The 27921-nt window shown below is 40.8% G+C and overlaps 1 protein-coding gene across 2 annotated transcripts; it reads right to left on the bottom strand.

Annotated features, from left to right (window-relative positions):
• Positions 1-3183: 3183 nt before the first annotated feature.
• Positions 3184-27921, bottom strand: NUDT12 (nudix hydrolase 12). 2 transcript variants are annotated; one of them, XM_073344624.1, is made up of 8 exons: positions 27828-27921; positions 27126-27289; positions 24479-24692; positions 18781-19361; positions 17155-17322; positions 10995-11108; positions 7919-8118; positions 3184-4414 (listed from the first exon to the last, which is right to left on the bottom strand). In XM_073344624.1, the coding sequence occupies exons 3-8, from the start codon at positions 24682-24684 to the stop codon at positions 4304-4306; spliced, it is 1380 nt and encodes a 459-aa protein (XP_073200725.1). In that variant the 5' UTR covers positions 24685-24692; positions 27126-27289; positions 27828-27921; the 3' UTR covers positions 3184-4303. The 2 variants fall into 2 exon arrangements, with proteins under 2 accessions (XP_073200725.1, XP_073200724.1); XM_073344623.1 differs by having other exon boundaries at positions 27126-27852.

Consider the following 27921-nt stretch of genomic DNA (forward strand, 5'->3'; position numbering starts at 1 on the left):
CAAGAGAGGAAAGGGTGGGGGAGGGGAGGTGTACAGTAGCAGAGCATCCCATGTGAGGAGAAACACATCTTCCAGGGATCTGAGATCTAGGCCTGCTCTTGAGCAGAACTGAAGACATTTGGCATTCTCTGGTGTGGCATAGATTTGTAGATAGCAATCCCCAGCGGCTGAATATGTGGCGTAGGGTTTGCGTATCTAGCTACCACTCGTGGTCTTGGGAGAATCTCCTGCTCGATAAATCTGCTGCAGTGTTCTGGTGTCCAGGTAGGTATGTGGCTGAAATGCTGATGTTGTGCTGGATACACCAGTTCCATAATTTCAGTGCTTCTGAGCATAGAAAGTGAACTCTCACTCCGTCTTGCCTATTGATGTAGAACATACTGGTGATATTATGTCATAACTCTTATAGTGCAATGTCTGATCAATGGTAGAAAATGCCAGCAGCCACTGCACACAGCTCATAACTCTAGTAGGCTGATGTGTAGGGTGGATTCTACTAAGGACTACCTGCCCTGCACGGTATGGATCTGAAGGTGTGCTCCCCAATCAGTTAGGGAGGTGTTGGTTCTTAGTATCAGAGACAATACTGGTTGAAGGAAAGGGTCCCCGGCACAGATATTTTTGGGTTGTGGCCATCAGAGTAGCGAGTCCTTTATTTTGATAGGCATGGATAGGAGTTTGTGAAGGGTGTCTCTGTGAGATACATAGACTATGCCCTCAAATGGTAGGTCTTCAACAGTAGTTTGTGCTTCCTTAGGGAGTCTGAATAGGTGTAGCCATGATGCTCATCTCATCACTATGGCTGTCATGATGGAATGGGCAGGTATATCAGCAGAGCCCAAGGATGCTTGTAAAGCCATACAAGCCAACAGCTGTCTTTCAGATATGAGTGCCTGGAGTTGCTCTTCCTTGTCGGGAAGATCCTGGCAGAATTCCGGTATCTTAGTATGCATAGTTGTATTTGACCATGAGAGCCTCATAACTGGAGATTTGGAACTGAAGTGTGACACAGGAATAAGCCTTGCAACTAAATAGTGCCAGTCACTTCCAGTCCCTGTCATAAGGGGTTGACCTTGAGTGGTATTGGCGTCCCTTCTCATGAACTGCATGGCAACCAGAGAGTTTGGAGTGAGGTGGGAAAAGAGAAATTCCATGTCCTTAGCAAGGATGTAATATTTCTTGTCCACCTGCTTGCAAGTTGACAGGATGGATCCTGGGGTCTACTGGAGAACCTTGGCCGGGTCCAGGAGGGCCTCATTGATAGGGAGGGCTACCTTTGTCAGTGTTGAGGCATGCAGGATATTGAGCAGCTTGTGCTGTTGCTCTCTCACTTCCTCCAGAGGGATCTGGAGGGAGTCTGAGATCCTGCCAAACAGCTTCTGGAAATGTTTGAAATTGTCTGCTGACATAGGGGGTGGAAGCATGCTAGTCTCACTGAGGGAAGAGGAAGAAAAAATGGAGTGGTGGTGTAATCTTCTACTCCTATTCTTCTTCATGGTCCTCTATTGGGAGTGGATTGGCAGACTGATGAAGATGGCAAGCGTGGGTGTCTCCAGCTCTGTTCTATGGGAGGCTTTGGGAACTGTGCTCCGTACATGGCCCATGGACCCCAGTATGGCCAATGTGGAGGGATTGGCACATATGGTTGCATCCATGGAGGTCCATAACAGGGCCCTGGTTCAGTTCTGGTTTGTGAATAATGAGGATGCGTAGAGGATGCTTTTTGTGCCTGTCCTGAATATGAGGGTGGGATGGAGTATTCCCCCTCCTCTTCCTCACTGGGGAAAGGTGGTGCTGTCCTCGAAGTGGAAAGGGAGCAGTGCTGTGACTCTGGAGAAAAGGCATGAGTGGAGGGATCTTGTGTCTGAGTAGCAGTGAATCAGGCATATCAGATACCATCACATCTTTAGGGTATCTGAACTCCTGTGAAGGAGGGAGGAGCATCATCAACACTGATGGTTGTGTCGGTGCTGAGGGAGGTATGCATTCACAGTGCAAGAAGGGGAGGAGCACGGGTACAGTCCAATGGCCACTGCTACCGAAGATCTCCAATCCCAGGTGTAAAGGGTGCTGCTGCACCTGCAGTGGAACACCCATAGGGACATCATTTGAAGAACCCTGGGTTTGGCAGGGACCCTTCAGTCAGCAACGTGGCTGAGCGAGCCTGGCTGCTGGGGACAAGTTGAGGATGCTCCCACTGGCTCCACCTTCGTGAGGGATGGATGGCTGGGGAGGGCACTGTGCACAGCCTGCAAAGGAGGGTGGTGGGCTCCTAGCATGAACAGCGGAGACTGAAAGGGGGCAGGTCAGTGTTCTGTAGTGTGGGGGGGTCCCCCAACCTCTCAGTGCAAAACAGCACATCAACACCCCACTGTTGGCAACAGAGATGGTGGGGCCAACTCAGTGTACAAGGGGAGTCCCCGATAATCCCCACCACAAAATAGCAACACTCCTCCCCACACCACCTGCAAGCCAGACACTGAGGGAGGAAACCTTCCAGCTGTGCCTCTACTGCTGCTCTGACCCCAGCTTCCCCCCCCACAAAAATCCCTCTTCCAGACCCTTCCCCCAAACTGCCCTCTACACATGCTCTCCATGCAGGCTCTGTCAGGCATGCAAGTGGATGGAGCTATGTGCCCTGGAGCTACGCTGAAGGGCCAGAATTGGGAAGAGAGGAAAGATGCACCCTATGAGTACTGGCCCGCTGCTGACTCCAGTCCTTGAGTGCAACCCCATCTGCTTTTCCTGTGCACGCTTGATCAGACAGGTCGAGTGGATGGGGATGTGTACTCTGGAGCTGCAGTGAAAGGCCAGGGTTGGGAGTGGAAAGAGGCAGTGCGGGGGAGGGGGAGGGGAGCAATGCTCATACATGCTCCCCTCACCCCCCCAATCTCCCCTCATACATGCTTCCCTCACCCCTGGATGTGATGTCACAAATGTTGCTCTTATGCAGCAGCTATGTTGCTGTTACCGAGTGGAAAAATCGCAGTAAGGAAAGTGTTCCCAGGGGAAATGTTGCTCTTACAAGGTGTTGCTGCAAACAAGTGTATACTTTATAGCCTTCCGTTTTGAAAGAAAGTAATTTGAATTCTCGTCACTAATTTACAATTAAGGCACAAAATCTGAAACAGTACTGTAAATTGCTAACTTTAAACATACAGCAATAAATTAATATTTTATTTTTCAAAAATGTGTCTTCTCTTCATTACATTTAGATTTGGTATATTTAAGTTACCTAACATTTTTGATGATACATTACTTATATATGCAGCATTCCTTAATGCCTCCAATTTTAGAAAACACTATTTTGTATTTAGATGAAATGTCACTCATTCTTGTGTCTTTTTTGTTTAGTTTAATCTACTTGTCTTCTGAAGTCTCTACACAAATTTGCACTGACCAAAGAAGCCAATCAACCGCAATCTTGTTTGCTGTCTACCAGTCAACAAGTCTGTGACTGTTTATAACAGTATCTAATATTTAGGCTTATGGAGCACCCCCATTTGTTGCAAACACAATATTGCAAAAGGTCTTTAAAATAATTTTTGGACAATACATTAGTGGGTTGACAGGATCCACATAAGATTGCTGGCTCAAACTCTAGCATAAGCAACACTAATCATGTAAGATATAAAAAGCATTACACACCTAGCTTCCAATGAATGTACTACCAGCATGTGATACCTGTTGCTAATAGAGCTTCGAGAATTAAATGCTAACATTGTTGCTAAAATTTAATGCTAAGTGTTCCTTGGGCTAGGGGGGAGTGACGAACAGCCAAAGGGAGGGGGAGCGTGGAAAAGGGAAAGTGAGGAAGGTATAGAACAAGAAAGAGGAAACAGGAGAGAAAAAGGAAAAACAAACAACTAAACTGCAGGTAAACAAAGAGGAAAAGAATCTCAGTCACAGCAGGCATAATCAGCGGACTTGTCACAACTTACACCAGGGCTGATTTTAACCTAATGTCTCAAACAAAAATAGTAGATCCAGAAGAGCTCAGACAAGTGCTGGAAAATAAAAGGAGGGATAGCGAAGGGCAGAATAATAACCTGATTATAAAAAAACTTCAAAATGATACTTTAATGTTGACTTTTTTGTTTGGGGTAATCAGTGGGTCACTGTCCCATTCCAACAAATTTCTGAAAAGAATCACTGAGTACAAGTATATCTTAGGAGTCAAAGGACTAAAACTCAGAAATTACTGTAGTCACACACTTTACTAAATGACCAATTATTTTTAATTTATTTACGTTAGCAGTCACTGGAAACAGTAATTTAACACAAAGAACTCAGTTCCTTGAATTTAAAGGTGAGCATTCATTCCAATCCAGTGTTTTATCAACTGGTATGCAATAGCTTGACGCGGTGGCACAAAGAAAGAACGCTGGTTTCCTTTAATGAGAACGTCCACGACCTGCAATACATACAGATTTTGTTTTGGTAAATTAATCTTATAAACACATGGAATCTATCATGAACGCAGGAATTTCCGTACAGGAGTGATCTAGTGGTCTTCTCCAAGTCCAGTATCATTTCTCTGACTGAGGCCATTACCAGATGCATCAGAGGAAGGTGCAAGAAACAAGAGGAAAGGCTTTTTAACCCATCAGGTAGCAAGTGAATTATGTCCTAAAGCCTGCAAGCTTATTATTCTAAAGTAACTGTGTACACTCTCACTAACCATATAAATGTCTAATCTTTTTGTGTAGCTGATTGCTAGGGCAGGAATCACAAGATTCCTGGTGTTACACTATCTTACAAGTTCTTTTTCTTTGTGTGTGAACAAGCTTCCAGTTTCGGAAGAAAATGTTGTGTTGTTTATTTTTCTGATACATATTTTTGGGGAGCTGTGGTAAGCAGTAATGGAATTTACTAATTAAATTCTTGAGGCAGAGTTGCTCCTGAAAAGCAGATCTTGGTGTCTGCCTGAAATCCCTACAAAAAGGGATTACCCCACATGCTGTTTATGACATCTGTGTTTAAAACCTGCACATATCGTTTAAAATAAACAAGTTGCTCTAAGAATATACCCAGACTCTACGCCAGTGATTTCTTCTTTAATGGGAAACTGACTTTCAAAGTCCCAACATTTGCTACTGCTTTGAAAGATGGGTGACCCTATTAAGATCTTGGCCTAACGGTCCCTCGGGGCAATGAGATTATATGGTGTGTTTATTAAAAGCATTTCCTTTTATCAATTTTAAAATTGCTGTCTATTTTTATGAATGGCTCCCTTGGTTTTGTATTCTGAAAAACAGTAAAGAGGTGCTCCTAATTTACTTTCTCTATATCATTCATTAATTTATACCTCTATCGTGACCTCTCTTATTTGTATTTTCCTTAAACTGAACAATCCTTTTCAATCTTTCCTCACATGGAAGTCTTTTTGTTCTTCTAACCACTTCCATTGCTTGTCTTAGGATCACTTTCTATTCTGTTGTATCTTTTTTCTGGTGGAATGGCAGAACTTGAACACAGTCCAGTTGAGGGTGCATCTTTGATATATACCTATAGTGGCATTATAATATTTTTATTATTATTTTCTATTTCATTTTTTCTTCTACCATTTGGAGTGTGGGGCATTGACCTCCGATGAGGACTGAGAAGATATTTACACTGAATTCTCTGCAACAATGCCTTGGTCTTTTACAACGTGGTCACATTTAATTTAAAACCCAGAAATGTGTACATTAGGTAAAATTACTCCTCCCAATGTGCATTACCTTGCAATTACAGTAAGACATTCACATAGGACCATCACCTTATAAAATTGTGATTTACATGCTATGAACATATTTACACTATTTTAAAACTAGTTTCTGGTAGACTCTTTATAATTAAGGATAAGCTATTGTCATGGAAGTCATGGATTCTGTGACTTTCAGAAACTTCTGTGACATTTTCTGCTTCAGCCCCGTGCCCTAGGGTGGCGGGGGCCCCGGAGCTGTCAGCCCTCCCCCCCCCCCATTATTTTTAGTAAAAGGTCACTGTTTACTTTTACTAAAAATAATTGTGACCAAAATTTTAACTTTATTTATAATACACAAATCTCTTACAACATGTAAAGCCAAATTCAGAACTGGTGTAAGGCTGTGAAACTTCACTGAAAGTTTACATTTGCCCCATAATCTTTCAATCATCTTTTGAGAAACCTCTACTGTATTTAAAGTATCCAGTTCATCCTACTTTCTGCTTTATGAAAATAATTGGCAAACAGATACCTGAAGTTAGGCTTCTAAATAAAAGTGACCTAAATAAAAGATTTTCAAAGGTGCTGAGCACCTGCACCTCCCCTTGACTTTCATAAAATTTGTGGGAACTCAGCACTTCTGAAAATCAGGCTACTCTTATTCAGTGCCTACATACAGGTTTAGGAACCTAATTTTAGACACTCCCTTTTGAAAAATCTGAAAATAAATTATTCTCCATTTCCATTACAAATTTAGACAGAGAAACAAAAAAAAGTAATGCACAGGTAGGCTAGGTTTAGGCCCTATGTATCGTACAATTCTAATTTACTGAACTCTGATAACCCTAACTTGCCTATTCACTAAACTACAGCATGTTGCCTTGTAAAAATGGAGGTTCACATAGGATTTCAGTACATGGGGAGTGGAGCTGCATGCTTCACGCCTGCACAACTTACGTCATACAGAAGACTGAAACCAGCAAGGAAATTTACAGTCTAAAGACAGGAGAATCACAATATAATAAACTTCTGATTATTCAAACTGAAATGCAGATGAGTAGGTGATTCAGATAACTGGGGTACTCCTGTATTACTCAGACTGAACTGGATGCATACATGTGTTTTTCAATAAACTTTATTTTAATTTCTATCATGACCATACAGGATACAGCCCCCCCCCCCCCAAAAGTCCTGTTTTAATATGCTAATAAAATGCACACCTGCATAGTATATAAATGCTGCACTGATGCTACACACTAACTCCTCTTTCCTTCAGATAGTGAAGAATTCTGTAATAAAAACAGTGCAGGGATCTGTAGGAGATGGAAGTGAAAGCAATATGAAGGTGGAAAAGAATGTACATATCTTTCCCCATAATTTATTTCCATACTTTTAAGGTTTTAGGTGGAAGGATATGGCCTGATGCCATCTTCACTGTTGCTGAATGTAGTTTTTGTTTGTTACTTATACAAAATGTATAGAGACACATTTGCTTCACTTATATAAGACATTAAGGACCCTACTGCAGTTTGAAGTACATATAACAATGTAAATGTTAACCGACAGAAAAGGTGGGGGAAGGAATTGAGCAACAACAACAAAAAAGCCTTGTGTAATTTGTCTTACAGTTATGCTTAAAATTCCATCCATTGTGTTTTTTATTAGTTTTCTAGTTTTACCCATTTAGACTCTGATCCTGGAGTGTGCTGCACAGTACACAGGGCATGCCCATGCACAGTGAACTGGATGACTGGGGCCTACAACTGTATGAAAAATATATGTAAAAAAATAACAAATCCTCTTTTTTAATCTCTTAAAAAATAGTACAAGTATTTCTAAAAAAAATATTTTTTTTTAGAAAAAGCTCAAAAATGAATGCTACTTAACCGTTCTCTAATCTAGATCCAAACAAAACTCAAGGAAGTAAATAGAAAGGTACTAGAATAACTAACAATAAATACTGCCCCAAGAAAAGGACTGAATAGTTAAGAATGGCAAGAATGTCTTCAAATGGGCTTGCAGTGGGCAGAGCATTCATCACGCAGTCTTTTATGAGTAGCTATCTTTCTCTGGCTATGTGTAATTTACAATTACAATGTAATCACTGTATGATGTGGTGCGTATAAACACCTATTCAACTTGCTGAAAAAGAGCGCATCCCTATTGTATACCAGAACCGATACAGTCACAGAACAATCAATGAGAGAAAGAAATTAAATGGAACTTTACCTGTTCTCTAGTAAACCAGCGGGCATCCTCTATTTCATTCTGGTCAACTCTTATTTCTGTAGACACTGCAACAGCTAAGCAACCAATCATTAGGGAGGAGGGCATTGGCCATGGTTGACAAGAGACATACTGAACATGGCCAATTTTGACTCCACTCTCCTCCTCTACTTCTCTTCGAACAGCATCTTCTATTGTTTCCCCTAATCAAACAGGGCAAAGAACAAGCATCTGATGAAAATTCTCCAAGCAAGGATTACGTTCTGTGCTTTGAACTGACTCAAAAGATTTAAAATTGCCTTGAACAATTATCTACAGGCATCCAGTTCCCAGGGTAGCACACAGATCTGAAGTATGAGAATCAGCAGTGTAATAAAAGAAAGGCAGGCACCAAAGCAACATTTTCAAAATGAATAAAAATAAAATAAAATAAATACTATAAAAATATCAGAATACCAGCATCATAATGTATATTTCCTATGTAAACCTAACATTAGTCCTTGAAATTGCTATGTGAAATGTACAGAAAATTTAACACACTTTACCTCAAATTAACTTTGAAACAAATAATCGTTTTCTCACTATAACAGATAAATAATTTTGTTAACTTTAACTTAAGGTTTGTACTATGACTATAATAGTGTGGAATGTTACAGTTTAAAAATTAACAAAGCCTTTCGAAGTATGACAATCAACAGTAAAAAGATGGTAGATATTCAAATACACTCGAACAGATGCCTACATTACCCACTCTGACACATTCTTCCTCTCTTCAAGGAGCCTCCTTTGCACCTCACAATATAAAGAAACATAAAACAGACACTAAATTCCTCTAACTCAAATTATAATGGAAAACTTTAACTCGACCCTCAGGAACATTCATATTTATATACTGTGGGCATACGTGCACTGGATAAGTTTATAATATATTATTTGTACATGGGAAATGGCTGAAGTCAGTTACATTTTTCCTTAATTTTCCTACCTTCTGGCCCTTATTTTTGAAAATCTTGGCCTACATTCTTTAGGATTCTAGTACCCTACATATTTCCCATAAAAGAAGAAGCTTTGTTCATCAAAGGATGAGCTGTCAGGTAAGACTAAAACATGAATAAATGTCACCTTTATCTTGGAAGATCTCTAGCATAAAGAAATACACCATTCTTCTGCCAAACTGAATGGTGACTAGTACCCCTTGGTACAGTAATATGAAACTCAGAATTCTAGCGCTATTATATCCTGACAATGCCTCTTGTTACTTTTCTTTTGTGGATAATATCCAATTATTTTCTTCCATCTTTGCTTTAGATATGCAAGTGACATCTTCCCTGGCCGAATTAAATTACAACATAGGCATTACTGTTACATGAGATAACTCCTAACCTGTTCCTTAAATTCTGTGGTCAAAGGCTCCTTAAAGTAGATAATCCATGCATCAACATAGTCCCTTATCTACAGATATTTCCAAAATTCCCTTCTCTGAAGTTTAAACTGGATCTGCAGTCATTGGAATTTCTCTCAGGCAGATCTTAATATACTGTGCATCTTTTATGTTTTCTATTCTGACTAGTAAGAGACTAGCCCATTAATGCAGAAGGTTGAGTTCAACCAACTAGGCGCTTAGCTGCCAGATAACAGGCTGTTCTTTCATAATTTATGTTTGTTCTCCAACACTTGATTGTTATAAGGTTTCTCAAGTAAATAAATAGCTCACGGGTGAACCTGGAAGAGTTGGGAAGCTCATTGGTTGTTTATCCAAACTAGCCAAATCTCTTTGATAAGCAAAACTGGTATGAAGATAGCATGAAAATATGCTGGCTCATGAGATTTCCAATAATACAGTCTTTAATTCAGCCTGGAAATACTCTGATAACAGGTGTCCTTGTATTTCAGAACTTTATGTCCACTCAAAATGAAAAAGTGCAAAGAGATACGACAATGAAAAATACAAGGGAAGGTGGAACAAGTGAGGAAGTGAAAAAAAAAAAAATCCAAACTTTTTCTACCTCTAAAATAATATTTGAGTCAATTCTTACTTTATCTGAACCAGTTCATTCAACTACATAGCAGAAGTCAGTCACACATATAATTTTTGGACCTAGCTATGCATTATGGTCTCTTTAGTGAATAAGATGCATTAGAGTAAGTGTTTCATGAAATAATTTTTACTCCTTTTTTCCAAAACAAAGAAAAGTCAATACAAAAAACTATGTTTAAATCATAGTTGTAGATAGTGACAAAAAAACAAGTAATTCAATATTAAGCCTTAATCTCTGTCCTTAACATGCGCAGCCAAGTGCCCTCCTTCTCCCCTGCTGTTCATTTGTACCAAAACCTCATAGTAGTGAATGAGTACAGTTTATTTGTACTAAATTCTCTAGACAATAAAGGAAAAGAGATTTCAGCTGAAACGGATGCCAACAAACTGAAAATCTCATTTCTGTCTGAAAATTTTGTACCCACTATAATTATGTTACTACCTGAGACTATTATTGCTGAAAACAGCTAGCAGAAAAAAGTATCTTCACTTTACCTTGTGCATTTTACAAAGCTTTTTGAACTTTCACTGTTCCTCTGCACAGTCATTTACGCCTTGATCCTGCAAAAACTTAAGCACATGCTAAATTTTAAGCATGAGTAGTCCTGCTGAGTTCAATTTCAGTTTCTTCCTGGCCAAAAGTATTCTCATAAATACCATGAGGGGGAATAGAAAAAAATCCTTATATAGATGCGTAAAGATTTTTTTTTTTTAACTTAGGGCATGGGATGCTCTATCATAAAATGGAATTTTTTGAAATTAACCTTAAAAAATATTCAAGTTGACACATGTTCCTTAAAAAAACCCAACTGCCAATATGTAAGGTGTGTGGAATGTTTATTAAAAAACACACCTAATAGATAATATACACATTTAGTTGACCTAATGTAGACCAAACTTCTGACATTCTTTTCAAAGTACAGTGCTATTTAAAATCAATTTGTAGGAAAATCCTTTTGAAAAGCTCCAGGCAATTTCAAGTGTAAGCTGGGATAGAAATATAAAATGAATTGACATTAAAGTCATGAAAAAAAATCTCACCAGGCTCTACAAATCCAGCAAGGCAGGTAAACATGCCAGGAGGAAACCTCTTCTGCCTGCCTAAAAGGCACTGGTTCCCATCTGGATGAACGACTTGCATTATCACTGCAGGATCTGGAATGCACATGAAAGAAATATATTTAAACTTTTTTGGGGCTCAAAATATAGTAACAAATTGCAGGCATGTATAATCCTTTGTTCAATATTCATGGTGTAAATACAGATTTAGTTTATTTAAGAGCTTGAAATTCCAATTCCGTAGATGCCTCAATGCAGGTATTATCAAGATGTGTTTTTTAACGAGATCTCTATTCACCTATTTTTGTAATATACATGCCTAATAGGTGTACTTATCTAGCCCAGGCTTGAGAGCCAGGATATAAATTACCTGCAACTGCATGCAATTTCTTGAAATAACCACAGCTTTAACCTAGTTACACATCCAACAGAAAGCAACAATTTCAGCAGCAAGGATGATAAGCCATCACCTCTTCCTCAGTCACAGATTTGTGGGATGTATTTCCAAATGAAAAGTACTATAAAAGAGCTAGATATTATTATTATAATGATCTAAATGTTGTCATGTTTTTTCATTTTTACCCTTTTATTTCCTTCTCTTGGTTTCTAGTTCTCATTTTCTCCTTTGGATTTTATCCATTTACCTCTCCTCTTCCTTTTTGTGTCTTTTTCCTTCTTTTAATTTTCTGTTTTATTTTCTCCACTTTCCATCAGTCATATCTACATTGAGCCTCTCCCCTTTTTCTATACCAGTCTTCAGTCATCTCTTTCCCTTCTTGGTTGCCTCTCCCTGATTTAACCATCCTAAAATCTATGTTTTCTTTTTGCCTTCCCTTTCTCTCTCTCTGCCTTGGTATTCATCCTACTTGCTTTATCTTCCCTGCCTCACTGATCCTCCTTCTTGTATTTTCCCCTCTGTTAGAATGACTGATTTATCAAACTCATTAGGCAAATGCTTCTCAAAGATTGGTGCCTTATTCAAAAAGTACCTGCCATGGAGCACATGGCAGAATTTCAAGTCCTGCTGGCTGCCAGCTTTATTAGAAAAAGGTATCACCATCAAATGCTGGCTCAGCAATCTTTCATTTTATCTTACTCCTTTTCTTAGTGTGTCGTGTTGTAGACTGTAAAGAAAAAATTACTAATGATTTTAGTAAGTTGCACAGTCCACAGAGGACAAGAGACGAGTGGAGCAGGTAGGAGTAACAAAAAGGTGAAGCAACAGACAAAAAGCAAGAGAGAAGGGCCAGACATACAACGTACTATGATTGGGAGGGACATACTACAGAGTGAGGGGAAAGGAAAAGAGGTCAAAGGGTGAAGATACAAGAAAAAAGATGGGGAGACAATGAAATGAGAGGAAAGATGCAGTAACTCAAGCTTTTGAAAGGCTAAGGAGAGGAAGGATGGTCCAGTGATTAAGACAGGAACTTAGGAGACTACAGTTCAAGTCCCTGCTCTACCACAGACTTCTTGTGTGATTTTGGGCAAGTCACTTTGCTTCAATGTGCCTTAGTTCTCTACCAGCAAAACAGGGATAACAGTACTTCCTTCCTTTAAGGGTGTTGTGAGGATTTAAAAACTCTGAGGTGCTTAGATTCTAAGGTAATGAGGGCCATTTAACTAACTTAAATGGATTTAAAAAAAGCATAGATTTCAAGAAAATAAATGTGGAAAATATATTATCCATACGGTAAAGGGCCAAGGGGGAAAGAGAGAGACTAAGAAGGAAAGACAGGAAAAATATGATGACAAGGCATAGGTAGAAAAGCTGTTTACTTGTTTAATTTATTCATGTTACTTCAAATGTTTTATATTTCCCTGGCAGAGAGTCCAGAACTCTGTAACTGGAGAGAAAGGATAGAATTCTCTCATTTGTTACCTATGGGCACATATCTTTTTACATGACAAGGGTTCAGGAGCAGGCAATTTCCCCCCTGAATTTTACCTGTTTGTTACAAAAGCTTGCTACTTAAAATAGTTTTTTTAGTCTTTGAAGTAAGTATCCTCTCTATTGCACAGCTGTCCCTATTCTAGTTCACAGTACAGATCTAAATATCTTTTTACAATTAAATGAAATAACTACCTTTTGTACAATATGTACGACATTCAGAATGCCAAGCAAAACAATTCTATAAATTAACCTTTACAGTAAAAAGACGCTAGATTCTGGATTTTGGCACAAGCTTAAGACAACAAATTCTCAAACAACTTTCCAAGTGCAGATGTTACATGGATAACAAAAGAAAAGATTCTAGTTCTATGAGATCTCTTGCCAGGGTCACCATTTATCATGGATTTTCTAGAACTGTTGCAGTTCTTCTGGGGCAAGCCTTTACACACTAATTGCAGAATCATTTTACTGTCTTAAAAATTATTTAAGACTGTAAGATGTAAGCACATTGTGATGCCACACTGTAATATTTTCTGTATTAGAGTAGCACCTAGAGGCTGAGGCCTTTTGTATGAGGAACTGAACAAGTATATAATACAAAGACAGCCCCTGCCTTGAAGGGTTTACAATCTAAGTACCAGACCACAGACAACAGGTGGATAAAACAAACAGATGGCACAAGGAAATAATAGCATGAAACAAAAGCATTAAAAAGAGTGTTGGCAGCAGTAACAGTCGCCTAAGTACTGTAGAACTTCTTTTGTAAACAAAATGGCAGATGAATTTTTAGAAAGATCTGAAGAAGGATGATGAGGTGGCTTTGTGGATATCTATGGCAAGCCTTTCTTATGATGAAAGACAGCATGAGAGAAAGCATGAAGGTGCTTGCTGGAAAATTTAAAAAAATGGGACAACCAAAACTGGCATCTTTTGCAGAATGAAGGCTTGAGTCAATGTCCCTATATCATCTAACAGAAGACAGGTTGGGCAGGGTTAGGTCATGAAGGCCCTTAAAAGTAAAGACAACTAGATTATGACTGATGCAGTGGAGAAAGGGGAGCCAGTGGAGGAACACAGAGAGATGCGTGACGGTGGTCAAAACAATGTCCCAGAAAAATGATTGTTGCACCATCATTTGGATTGGACGTAAGTGGGGATAGATAGGATTTGTCAAAGCCAGAGGGAAGGAGGATGCAATAATCAAGACCTGGGATGATGAGGGCTTGGATGCTTGTGGATGAAGAGGAGAATGTTAATAATGTTATGTTAATAATTTGCTTACATTGTTGTAACATAGGATTTCTAGTGCCCTGCATTGAAACACAAGAGGCTGAAGTTGAATTAAAATTTTTTTTTTTGTCATGCACAACTCAAAGGTAGAGAAGCTTGGACTACTTTATCTTGAATAAACTGACAGAGTGAGGTCTGGCGAGATAGTTAAAAAAAAGAGTTGGAGGGACTGAGTGAAGAGGATTGGAGAATTAAAAGGGATTAAGATACATGAATACAGTGAAGTAAGTGGTGAATAATAATATAATGTGAATAAGATAACGGAGCAAACAAAAATCAAATAATCAATTTGTAAGCACCTAGAAGATAATCAGCTAAGTAACAGGCAACACGGATTTGTCAAGAACAAATCACGTTAAACCAACCTAACATTTTTCTTTGACAGGGTAACAAGCCTCGTGGATGGGGGGGGGGGTAAGCAATAGATGTGATATATCTTGACTTTAGTAAGGCTTTTGATACCTTTCTGATGCTGTATGATTGAATATGACCATATATACCACTGTTACGCATTTGCAACAAATCTTGTACAAAGTATATCATTTAAGGTGTCAATGCAGAAGTTATGATTTGCTAAATGAGATTATCCTGTTTAAATCCATGTGAAGTTATGAATATTGGCTATGTATCTCTATCTCAAATGTGTTTGCTCCTGGTGTAACAACAACAAGATAGCTTACATTCACTCTCACCAGCCCATTGTGAGTGGACTCGTCAAGCTTGATGGCCCATAAAGGACACTTCACTCTAACAGTGGGCCACAGAAGAAACTCATTGCGCACAATAAGCCTTCCTGAGGATACCTCAGCAAGTATATGGGTAATGGCTACCCATGTGAGTCATCAAAGCAGGTAAGGATATGTGATATGCTCATGTGACTCTGGATTCCATTCTGAGCCAGTAACTTTCCAGGCATATGGCAAAGAATGTAAAAGACCCCTGAGGTATCTCCATTTTTCCTTTCCTACCCTGATTCTCTGGAGTATGGACTTACAACAAAACAGAGCATTTTAAACTATGGACTGAGGACTTTCCAATCTTTTGGAAGTTACCAGGGAGACTTTACAAACTAGCAGTCTATTCCATTCACTGCTACAAACATAAGAAAAGGACTTTGCAACTATTTGTATGTATATGATCTATTAACCATTTTTAACTCTCTTCTTTTTTTCTTTTATTAATAAACCCTTAGATTTTAGTTACTAAAGCATTGGCAGCAGCATGATTATTGTGACAGATCTGAGTTATATATTGACCTGGCTATGTGGCTGACCTCTTGGGATTAGAGGACTCTATATGTGATTAAATTGATTTTCAGTAACCATTCATCATAGAGGCCAGTGTCTGGGTGGTAAGACAATGACTGGAATGCCTAAGGAGACTGCATCTTTGACTTCCTGTTAACAAACGTGGTGAGACAGAAGTTTACTTTTGTTACTGGCGTGGTATAAGAATAGAATAACCACCAGTTTGGGGTTAGTCTACCCTATTTCTCAGCAGTTTGTCCTGAACCTGGTATTCTCAGCTGTGACCCACTGAAGCATGCTGACAACTGTCTCATCTGACCTTCTCATTAACAAACTAGAGAAATATAGCTTACACAAACCTACTATAAGGTGGGCGCACAACTGACTGGAAAACTGTACTCAGAGAGTAGTTATCAGTGGTTCATAATCAAGCTGGAAGGAAATATTGTGTTGGGTCCGGCAGGGATCTGTCCTGGATCTAGTTCTAGTCAATTTTTTCAGAAATGATTTGGATAATGGCACAGAGAGTATACTTATAAAGTTTGTGGATGACACCAAGCTGGGAGGGGCTCGAGGACTGGAATAAGAAATGGTCTGAAATAAATAAGATGAAATTCAATAAGGACAAATGCAAAGTATTGCTGTTAGGAAAGAATACTCAGTTGCACAAATACCAAACGGGAAATGACTGGCTAAAGAGTACTGCAGAAAACGATCTGGGGGCTACAGTGGATCACAAACTAAATGAGAGTCAAAAATGTAATACTGTTGAAAATAAAGCAAACATCATTCTGTGATGTATAGCAGGAGTGCTGTAAGAAACACATTAGAAGTAATTTTTTCCCCTCTGCTCAACAGATAAGTCCTCAACAGGAGTAGTGTGTCTGGTTCTGAGCACGCTTTGGGAAAGATGTGGACAAACTGGAAAAAGTCCACAGAAGAATACCAAAAATGATTAAAGGTGTAGAAACCACGACCTATGAGGCAAGATTGAAAAAGCTGGGTTTGTTTAATCCGGGGAAGAGAAGACTGAGGAGGGCACATAAGAAGTCTCAAATAGGTAAAAGAATGGTATAAAGAGAAAGGTGATAAATTGTTCTTCTAATCCATTAAGGGCAGGACAAGAAGTATGGGTTTGAATTGCAACACAGAAGATTTAAATGAGACATTAGGAAAAATTTCCTAACTGTAAGGGCAGGTAAGCACCGAACAAATTACGTAAGGAGCTTGTGGAATCTCTATCATTGGAGGTTTTAAAGAACAAAGTTAGACAAACAACTATAAGGGATAGTCTAGATCAGTGGTTCCCAAACTTGTTCCACCGCTTGTGCGGGGAAAGCCCCTCGCGGGCCGCACCGGTTTATCTGCCGCATCCGCAGGTTTGGCCGATCGTTGCTCCAGGCCAATGGGAGCTGCTGGAAGCAGCGGCCAGTATGTCCCTCGGCTCGCGCTGCTTCCAGCAGCTCCCATTGGCCTGGAGCAGCAAACCGCAGCCACTGGGAGCCGCGATCGGCCAAACCTGCGGACGCAGCAGGTAAACAAACCAACGCGGCCTGCCAGGGGCTTTCCCTGCATGAGCGGTGGAACAAGTTTGGGAACCACTGGTCTAGATAATACTTAATCCTGCCTCAATGCAGGGATTGGACTAGATGGATTCTATGATATAAGCCAGTTTTCTTCAGTCAATTGTTTATTTTTATGATATTCTTACCAACTCTTGGGTACGATGTATTGTGAACACCTTGAAGACTGGGACAATCTTCTTTTAAGCAGGTCGTCTTGTAGCCTCCTTCTTCAATCTTGGTTGCACTGCCACATGTTGGGCAGAATTGGTATCGGTTATGCCATGCTAGAAGAGATCTAGCCTGGGCTACTACTCCTTTAAAAGAATGCACCAAAATGATAGAATCACATAAAATCAATTTACAAGTCTTCTAATCTTTTAAAATATATAGCATAACAAGAAAATTCTCGTAATTCAACAGGAAAATCAAACTAAAACCACCGTTTAAAATGTCCTCTTGATAATCTCATATTGTTCAAATTCCCTTATCTATTTTCCCTAACTATGTTAATTTAAGAGCTGCATTGTCCTGAACTCTGTGCAGTCATTTACACTAGTGCAGGACATAACAATTTCAGGGTAACTGTATTCCCTCTCCCATGGTCTCTAGATAGCACCCATTATAGGTTTCAGCGCCTAGCAAGCACCTCTTCTAGGGGGAGTCCCGTGTCTCTCTCCTTCCTGACCAGGAGTTTTAAGACTGCACAGCAACCTATCTTACACTGCAATATCCCAAGCAAGCCAGTCTGCCTAAAGGCCATTGCCTTTGCTTTGCTGTCTCTCCAAGTGCTATAAACAGTGTATTTATAGCTAGCAGCTACAAATTATAACAGATTTTTCTAGGCAAGCACATTTATTCTTAAGGTAAAAGCATTACAGAGAAAACAAAGAAAACATTAAACATACTAGGGAGTCACCAATCAGTCTTATGGGGCCCTAGCAGGCCAGACTTTCTAATCCTTCTGAAAGGGTTGGGGCCCATCTTGGATAGAAGGTCCTGCCTGTTTGCTGGTTCAGAAAGATGGTCCTGAGTTAATTTAAACTCAGTCTTTTTATATTAAAAGCTCTTTCTTTGTCTGTTGGTTTCTGGAAAACCCAGTCTAAACCAGTATATGAAAGCCTTCCCAGGGGGCAGTACTTCTCTGGGGGGTATTTATCATTAAGTGATTCACCTTAATCACCCCCTATTGTTTTTAGTTCCTGGTGGAGCAGTAGGGAACCATCCCCACTTAGAGGTAAATAAAATCCCTGGGCCAGTGTTACAAAAACCACTCATACACTTAACACAACATGTTCCCCACAGATATTGCATACAGTTACAATATTATTGCCTGGTTTTGCAGACATTAGTATCTTTCAACTGTGTATGCAAATTTTTATAAAACCAGTTGTAGCTAGTGAAAAAATCAGGTCATAGACTTTTAATTAAAACCCCTGGAAACAATGGAATTTGCCTGTACTAGTTGGCTCTCTTTTTTTAATTCAATCGTTCTATAAAAAACATTGTACCTTTTATGCGAGGATCTCAAGACATACTTCAAACAATTAAACAACAAAACTCTCCTATGTGGAAGATACATATTATTACAGCTTATTATGGGCATCACGGAGGCACACAAATTGGGTAAGGATTTGCTGAAGATCATGCAACTAATCAGAAGGAGAGGGGAAAATAGGAGCCAATACAGGAGCCCTTCCATGGCCCTGCTCCCACTTCCCATCCACTCTTTTCTGATTAGACAATTGCTAAAAGTTACATTTTGGACACCTTACCAGCTTCTTTTTCAGTCAACTGCAGCAGTGCAGGCATGGGAGGATGAAGAAAATAACAGTCTTCATGCTTCTGTTTAAACTGTTCAGCAAAGGTAGCATTTATGCTTAGGGCAAACCAAGCAACCAGTCCATCTTCTTCATCTTCCTTCAGAACTCCTCCACTCAGAGTAGCCAACTGAAGTTCTACTCCAAGAAAAATCAAGGTGACTTCTTCAGTCTGGCTCATGTATTCCTTTACATCCTTGTGGCACAGCCTGCAAAGCCTGACTTCAGGCTGCTGGGAACCATCTTCCCCTCCACCCAAAGTGACCAATGGGTTTAAATTTGAGAAAAGGATGTATACGGTGGCTGGATGGTTTTGTTTTGTGTTTAACCATTTAGAATCTGTTCTTTTATCACTCCTTCTATCCAGAAGTGTCCTGCTGAAATAATTTTCATACTCTATTGCATCATTTGGCAGGAAAAAAGGCTTCTGTCCACCCTTAACATTTGCTAGTAAATTAGCTATATGCTTATACCCCCAAAATTTAGCAATGTCTAGTGCAGTCTGGCTTGATTTATTGACAATGGACCTGTCACACCTATAAACAGAAAAGAAAAATGATGGTTACCATAGTGACTGTGATTCTGTAAGAGTCTTGCTGGAGCATATTCTCACGGTGAGATACATCCACACTGCCATAGAGCTTTGGGGGCCTTTAGAAAAGTAGTGGCAATTGGGGCCATGTACGTACTCTTTCACAGCACTGAACATTTAGAAATGTGATCATAAAATGACCAAATGGTCCCAATACCTTCATTCTCTCCTGCTAAATCCAACTGTTGGAGTCTTTGATTCCAAGGCCAGAAGGGACCACTATGATCATTTAGTCTGACTTTCTGTAACAGCTTTGTTAGTCTGTATTCGCAAAAAGAAAAGGAGTACTTGTGGCATCTTAGAGACTAACCAGAGACTAAGACAGAGAACTTCTTCAAAATAATTCCTATAGCATACCTTTTAGAAAAACATCCAAATATTATTTTTAAATTGCCAAGATGGAGAATCCACCATGATCCATGGTAAATTGTTCCAATAGCTAATTACCCTCATTGTTAAAAATGTACACCTTGTTTCCAGTTTGAGTTTGTCTAGCCACTGGATCGTGTTATAACTTTCTCTGGTAGACTGAAAAGCTCATTATCAAATATTTATTCCGCATGTAGGCACTCAGTCAGTAATCAAGTCACCTTGTCACTTTCTCTTTGTGAATCTAAACAGATTGAGCTGCCTGAGTCTATGAAGACAGGTTTTTCTAATCCTTTAATCACTCTTGTGGCTCTTCTCTGAACCCTCTCTAATTTATCAACAACCTTCTTGAACTGGACACAGATTTCCAGCAGTGATCACATCTATGCCCAATACAGAGGTAAAATAACTTCTCTACTCCTACTCGTGTCACAGGACAGTAGGACACTGAAAAAATTCATAAATACCTAATTAACTTTAATGCAATACAACACCAGAAATTAAGGAAGTCTTGGATCAAAACCCAGAAATTGCTCCATGCCTAGAGAGAACAGATTCCTCTGCAGAAGGGAAAGAACTAAGGCAGGTGGACCACATTGCCCTTTTTTTGCTTTGACTCCGAATGTTCAGTGCTGCAAGAGGGAGCTCATGCAGCTGTAGTAGGCAAAGCATATAATCTGTTTCAGACTAGGAGGAAAAGATTACAAGCATAAATAATATGAAACCATTCCATCTTCCCATACAATTTGACTTGTGAATTTTCCTTTTCCGATTAGAATTACTTGTTCATTGACATGCAACACCAGTTTTCTCAACTGGGAGCTAAGCACATGCCCTACGAATCATCTTGAATAGGGAAAATCTGACCCTCACTTTGTAAAATGCTTCAAGTTTAAAATATTTTCTTATAAAACAATTTTAAAATCACAGAGCAACAGCATGCTGTGAATTCTTATATTGAAAATAGCAGTCTTGGTAAACAGAAGGTTCTGAAATTGAGAACTCAAGAAGTCAGGAAAAGAATGCATTTGTTTTTGTAAATACAAAGCCTGGTGGATTATGGACAACAGCATCACCATAAATTACAAAAAAAAATAGTTTTCAGAGTAACAGCCGTGTTAGTCTGTATTCGCAAAAAGAAAAGGAGTACTTGTGGCACCTTAGAGACTAACCAATTTATTTGAGCATAAGCTCAAATAAATTGGTTAGTCTCTAAGGTGCCACAAGTACTCCTTTTCTTTTTTAAAAAAATAGTAGATATTGGGTCAGATTCACCTGTATGTTCCTACTGCTTTGTGTTTCTCCATGAGCTATTTTCTGTTGGTACTGATGCTTGCTTATAACAATTAGTGGAAAATTTATAGTAAAGATTGGATTGGGAAATATTTTTTTAAACAAATGTAAAAGAAAATGATTTCATCTTGTAATTCTACTTTCTTGAAGCTTCCACCTTTCAGGAATCTCAGTTCTGAGTTTTAGCTCCTTAGCAAGAGACGGACAAAACTTCCCTAACTCTTAAGGTTTTTTACCCTTGAGGGTAATGGGGCAGAGTGAGACGTAAGCCCCCTACTTATCATGTTTAGCACAAATGCTGCCCCTCTGAATATTTCAATAAACTCCTTTGACTGCTTGGAAAGCAAAGCTCCAGAGAAAAATGTCAATTCAAGATGAAAATATGTGTCCCACAAAAATGAAAATAAAAGTAGAAGAAAAAATACTTTTAGTAGACTTTAAGACCAGAAAGGGCCATTAAGATCATCCAGGCTAACGTACAAGCCAGAGTATTTCACCCCACGAGTCCTGCCTTAAGTTCATTAACTTGTGGCTGAATTTAAGCATCTTTTAGAAAGACATCCAATCTCGATTCAGACTTCAAATGATTGAGAATATACATTCAGGGTAGTCAATTATTTTTTGTTGAGGTCCAAATTTCTTGGTCAAGGTATAGTTAAGGTCCAAACTCCAGAGAAAATAATAAAAATGATAAGTAAATAAAAGGATTTTGGGGACCATTCAAAAGCCTCTGGCGGTCCAGATTTTGGCCCACGGTTCACCTATTGACAACCCTAAGCTACATCCTTTAGTAATCTGTTCCAGTGGTTAATTAGTCTCACTGTTATAAATTTGCCCCATATTTCCAGTTTTATTTTTTCTAGCTTCAAACTTCCAACCATGGGATCTTGTTTTGTCTTTGTCTGTTAGATTAAAGAGCCCCATCTTCTGCCTGTGTAGGCATCTGTAGATTGTGATCAAGTTGCCTCTTACCCTTCTCTTTAATAAGATAATTAGACTGAACTTCCTTGAGGCTCAGTGTAAGGTGTTTTTGTTTGTGTATAATGTTTAAAATAATTCTTGTAGCCTTAAAACTCCCTTTAATTTTTCAGTATCTTTTTTTTGTGGAAACAAAACTGGATACAGAATTCCAGTAGTGGTCTCACCAATGTTTTATACAGATGTAATATCAACTCCTTACTCCTCATTTATATCTCCAAGGACCATATTAGTCCAGGGGTGGGCAAACTACAGCCTGCGGGCCGAATCCGGCCCCTCAGAGCTTTGCATCCGGCCCACAGAATTGCCAGCCCAGCCCCACTCCCGGAAGAGGCTGGCACCGTGGCCCCTGTGGGGGACAGGAGGGCAGAGGGCTCCGCGCGCTGCCCTCGCCTGCAGGTACTGCCCCCCGAAGCTCCCATTGGCTGCAGTTCCCCATTCCTGGCCAATGGGAGCTGCTGGGGTGGTGCCTGCAGGCGAGGGCAGCACATGCCCTCTGCCCTCCCCCTCCCCCAGGAGCCACAGGGCCATCTGCTTCCGGGAGTGGCGCAGGGCCAGGGCAGGCAGGGAACCTGCCTTCGCCACACTGCCACCCCAGAGCTGCTCCAGGTAAGCAGCGCCAGGTTGGAGCCCACACCCCAAACCCCTCTTGCACCCTGCACTCCAACCCCCTGCTGCACCCCGCACCCCTCCTGCACCCCGCACCCCTCCTGCACCCTAACCCCCTGCCCTGCGCCCCTTCCTGCACACCGCACCCCCTCCCACACCCCAACCCCTTGTCCCAGCCCTACTTTCATGGCCCTGCATGCAATTTTCCCCACCCAAATGTGGCCCTTGGGCCAAAAAGTTTGCCCACCCCTGTATTAGTACCTCTAGCCATAGCAATACACTAGGAGCTCATATTCATTTCATTATCTAACATAAGACGCTAAATCCTTCTCAGAATCACTGCTTTGCAGAATACAGTCCCATATCCTGTAAATATGATATGCATTCTTTGTGACTTGATGTGATCTTGCATTTGGCTACATTAAAACACATTGTTTGTCCCCAGCTTATGAATCAATCAATCAATCCAGATCGCTCAGTATTCGTGATCTTGCCTGTCATTTTTTACCTCAAAGAAGGTATCCTCCAAACTCTAAGGCAGGTGTAAGGTTTCCCATCATAAAGCACACATAATCCCACCGCCTGAGGTAATCCAGTAGTAGGAGAGGGTCACAGTACTGGTTCATTTGACAGTCCATGATGGGCAAAGAGGGTGTAATGAGTTAAAAGAAGATGTGGACAGACCACCAGTGAGTTTGGCCAATTTGTGGCTGCCAAAATGGTCCCTTGGGGCTGTGGATAGCTTTGTGCAAATTATAGAAGCCACCAGATGACTTATTTAGCCAGAGACTGGACCAGGTATGGCTGACTCCAGGAATGGGGGGAGCAAAAAGGTGACAAAGTCAACTTTGCTTCCCTCTGCTCTGACACAAAGCACAGCTCAATCACATTAGAAAAATTTATCCCTTACTCAGGCTTTAGTTTTGAGGGTTTTATACTTCATAGCATTCCAGTCCAGCTTTGTGTTGGATTTGCCTGGGATGTCTAAACAAGAGCTTTGAGGCAATCTTTATGTTCCTTCAAAGCTCACAATTTTATTAGCCATATCTAACAGTACTGTGGTTGACTTCAAGGCAGACAACACAACATACGTGGTGGTCAGCCTTTGACATTGGTTTGGTGTGCTGACATGGTATGAAGATACTATGTGTTCTTCCTCTCTTCTTAGAAGCCACACTTAGAAGTAAGGCAGTGGTGCACAGAGATAAGAGTTGAACCAACTGAGACATAAGTGCCAAGTGACAAAACAAAGAAATTCAGCATCAAGTAGTATTAAGATCCTCTAACAAAATGTGTGGCACAGTAGTGTCCTAACTCAGTTGCCAGTGAGAACAGTGCTAGCACTGGAGTACTAAGAAATACAAGTAAAAGAAAATACTGCAGAAGTACTGAGGTACTAGTCAACAACTGTGCCAAGAAAAGCACTGAAACAAAACTGTTTGCACTACAATACAAAGGGCAGTGCTGGATTAGAGTTAAGGCTTTGAGGAAAAAAAATAAATTTAATAAATCTAAATATTCCAGTTAACATTCAATTTATACATGCAAGGAGAGGTGTGCAATGGCCAGTTTAGGGCACGGCACATGCTCTACCCTGTTACCACTACTCTCAAGAATGAAAATAACCTTAAGAGATAGGAGAATTCCACCAGTCTGGCATGAGGAATTGACTGAGACCCCAACACAGAAGGTAACTTCAGAGAGGAAAGACGTTCATAAGGATCTGTATATAGTGGTCATTCAGAGACATCAATCAAAGGGGCAGGAAGGGCCTGATTAGATCCTAAGTAAAGGATCCTTTAACTTTCTTACCCTTTTTCAAGAAGAATCTGCACAATCTCAAAGTGTCCATTTCTGGCAGCATACATCAAGGCTGTCCAACCATTCTCAGCAGCTTCATTGATAAGGGATGGAGAATGAGTGCACAGCGCTGTCAACCTGATCTTGTCTCCAGTAGCAGCAAAACTGTGCAGCTGAGAAATCATTTGCTGCATGGGGTTCCTTCCGGTGGTTGTCATTGTCTCAGCTATGTTAAAAAAAAACAAACAAAACAGAAATATGTCTGAAATTTGGATTTTATATTATTTAAAAAAGAAAGGATAAAGAAAAAATATATAACTTGTAGAACAACAAAACTCACCCACAATGATCACCTTGAAAATGATACAATTGTAACAATGTCATGTGTAGTGTGAAATCCTTAAGAAAATCAATTATATTCAGTGTTGATTAATGTCAAGTAATGTATACTGGAAAATACATTCCAAACTAAACATACAAAATAATGGGGCCCAAATTAGCTGTTACAGCTGAAGAAAGAGATTTTGGAGTCATTGTGGATAATTTTCTGAAAACATCTGCTCAACATGCAGCAGCAAGTCAAAAAAGCTAATAGAATGTTAAGAACCATTAGGAAAGGGATAGATAATAGAGTAAATATCATAACGCCACTATATAAATCCATGGTACGCTCACACCTTGAATATTGCATAAGTTCTGGTTACCTCGTTTCAAAAAAGATATATTAGTATTGGAAAATATACACAGAAGAGCAACAAAAATGATCAGAGGGAATGCAACAGCTTCCGTTTGAGCTGAGATTAACGCGACTGGACCTGTTCATTTTAGAAGAGATGTCTAAGTCGGGATATGATAGAGGTCTATAAAATTCTGAATGGTGTGGAGAAAGTGAATATGGAAGTGTTATTTACCCTTTCACATAACACAAGAACTCAGGGTCACTCAATGAAATTAATAGGTAGCACATTTAAAAGAAACATAAGAAAGTACTTCTTCATACAACCCAGTCAACCTGTGGAGCTCACTGCCAGGGGAGGTTGTGAAGGCCAAAAGTATAACTGGTTCAAAAAAGAATTAGGTAAGGAGGAGGATAGATCCATCAGTGGCTATTATCTATGATGGTCAGGGATGCAACCTCATGCTCTGGGTGTCCCTAAGCCTCTAAGTGCCAGAAGCCAGCACTGGATGACATGGGATGGATCACTTGATAAATTGCCCTGTTCTACTCATTTCCTCTGAAGCATCTGGCATCAGCCACTGTTACAAGACAGGATACTGATCTAGATGGACCACTGGTCTGACCAAGCATGGCCATTAATTTCAAATGAAATTGTCGTCACCAAGCAAGTTTCTTTATATCAAAACTCACATGACAAAATATCTTTCCTCACACATTTTCCTCCAGGAAAGAAAACTAGCTTTAGGAGAGGCTTGAAGATACAGTAAATTGAAAGTAAACACTGGTGCTCAAATAACAGACACCATCAAATGCTTATTGACCGTCTTGGAAGCTGAGACAGAAGACACAGCACTGAAAGGCCCAGGCCAGGAGTGACACCCCTGCTGGCACCACAGCCCCAGCAGCTGAGGTGGGAGGTGGAGAGTTGGCTGTGGACTTGACTCCCCCCCTGCCCCCAATCAGGCTGTGAACGTCTGTTGTGGCCAAAGGGGCTGTCCCATGCAGCCAGGGCTGTGGACAGCTCTGCTGGCAGGGGAAGCAGGGCAGGTTGGAGTGCAGGGGGTATTCCAGGAGCCACGCAGCAGGCGGGAGGTGGGGGGGGAAAGGGTGGCCTGGGGACCCACATATGCATGGATGGTGATGGAAATGGAACCATTTCTCTCAGAGGTGGTCCCCTTTATTTAGGTTGTCAGAAAGGCACACTCACAGGTCAGTTTGGAAGCTTGCGCAACCACTGCCTCCTTCTGAACATGCTGGACTTTCAGAGCACTAAATAGCTAATCTAGCAACTCTCACAAGCACTACATTTATTATATATATAGTTTTACAGTCCCAAGAAAAAAAGGAAAGTTTCAGCCTCAGATTTACCAATAAAGAATCTAGATTCTCTACATGTTAAATGAAAATAATAAAGTTCAGAATTGTGTGTAATCTCTAGTATATACATATATTTTTTAAGAAATACGTTCATTGCCATTTTAAAAGGCTCAATTCAATGACAGCCCACAGAGGATGCTTTCTCCTGGATACCAATTGTGAAGTATAATGGAATAAAATAAACTGCCATGGACCAAGGCTTAGAATCTTAGAACTGGAAGGAACCTCAAAAGGTCATCTAGTCCTGTCCGCTTCACATAGTATGATTCTTACTAATTTCATTTTGCTAGTGTGCCACACAATATGAAGAGAGAAAAAAAAGGAATACTCCCAGAAAAAATATACTTGAGATAAACTTTTTACTAAGTCTAAAAAATTTATTTCAAAAACATTAAAGATGGAAATATTGATACATGTACCTTTTCAGGAAAGAGCACAGAATCAAAATTGTGTATCATGATCAACCTCTGTAGATTATGAAAAATATTTCTGGGCACGTTTCTATGGCCTGGTCTGCACTGTGGGTGGGGTGACTAATCTAAGTTATTCACCTAGCTGAAGTTGCATAACTTAGCTGAAGTTGACATACTTAGACCTACTCACCAAGGTGTCTTCACTGCGCTGAGTCAACTGCTGCCACTCCCCCCAGCTCTGCCTCCGCCTCTTGCAGCGTTGGAGTGGAGGGGAGAGCGCTCGGGAATCGATTTATCGTGTCGAGACTAGATGCGATAAATCCACCCCCGCTGGATCGATCGCTGGCCGCGGATCTGGCGGGTAGTATAGACATATCCTATAAAATCAGTTTCTATTAAACTGTAGATTTCTCCCGCTTTCGCACCTTCCCAGCCCCTGTGTACAGGCCAATGAATCGGGAATGGAAGGTGCTAACCCCCCCCTTACTCTCACAGATGGAAGACAGGACTTGTGCTTCCTCCCACCAGGGAGGGGCTCGAGCAGGTGGAGAACCACGGGGACACAGCCTGTTCCTGGGCCTGCGAGCGCTGCTCTGGAGAGGTGACAGCCGCACCTCACTGGCGGCAGCTGCCTGACAACTGCTTTTTCAACAGGGCGGGGGAAACCCACGTGCCCGCGCCGCAGCCGCCGCCGCCGGTTTCCCTTCGGCAGTTTCCGGTCTGACAACCGCTGAGGTGTAACCGACCGGCTGCGAGCCCACAGGGGCCCGAGGAGGGGGCGCACCCGGCCTGCTAAGCGGCGGCTCACAGGAAGGCGGGGAGGGCAGAGGGGGCTGGTTGGGGGCGCTGGGGACCTGCCCGAGCTGGGCAAGCCCCGGCGCGCTGCCGTTACCGTTTTGGAGGCGGCGGGCGCAGGCGGAAGAGAAACAACCGCTTCCGGTCGGGCGGAACCGAAGCCCCCACACTTCCGGCGGCGCGCGCGGCGG

The sequence above is a fragment of the Lepidochelys kempii genome, chromosome 5 (assembly GCF_965140265.1).
Source record: "Lepidochelys kempii isolate rLepKem1 chromosome 5, rLepKem1.hap2, whole genome shotgun sequence".
Lineage (NCBI taxonomy): Eukaryota > Metazoa > Chordata > Testudines > Cheloniidae > Lepidochelys > Lepidochelys kempii.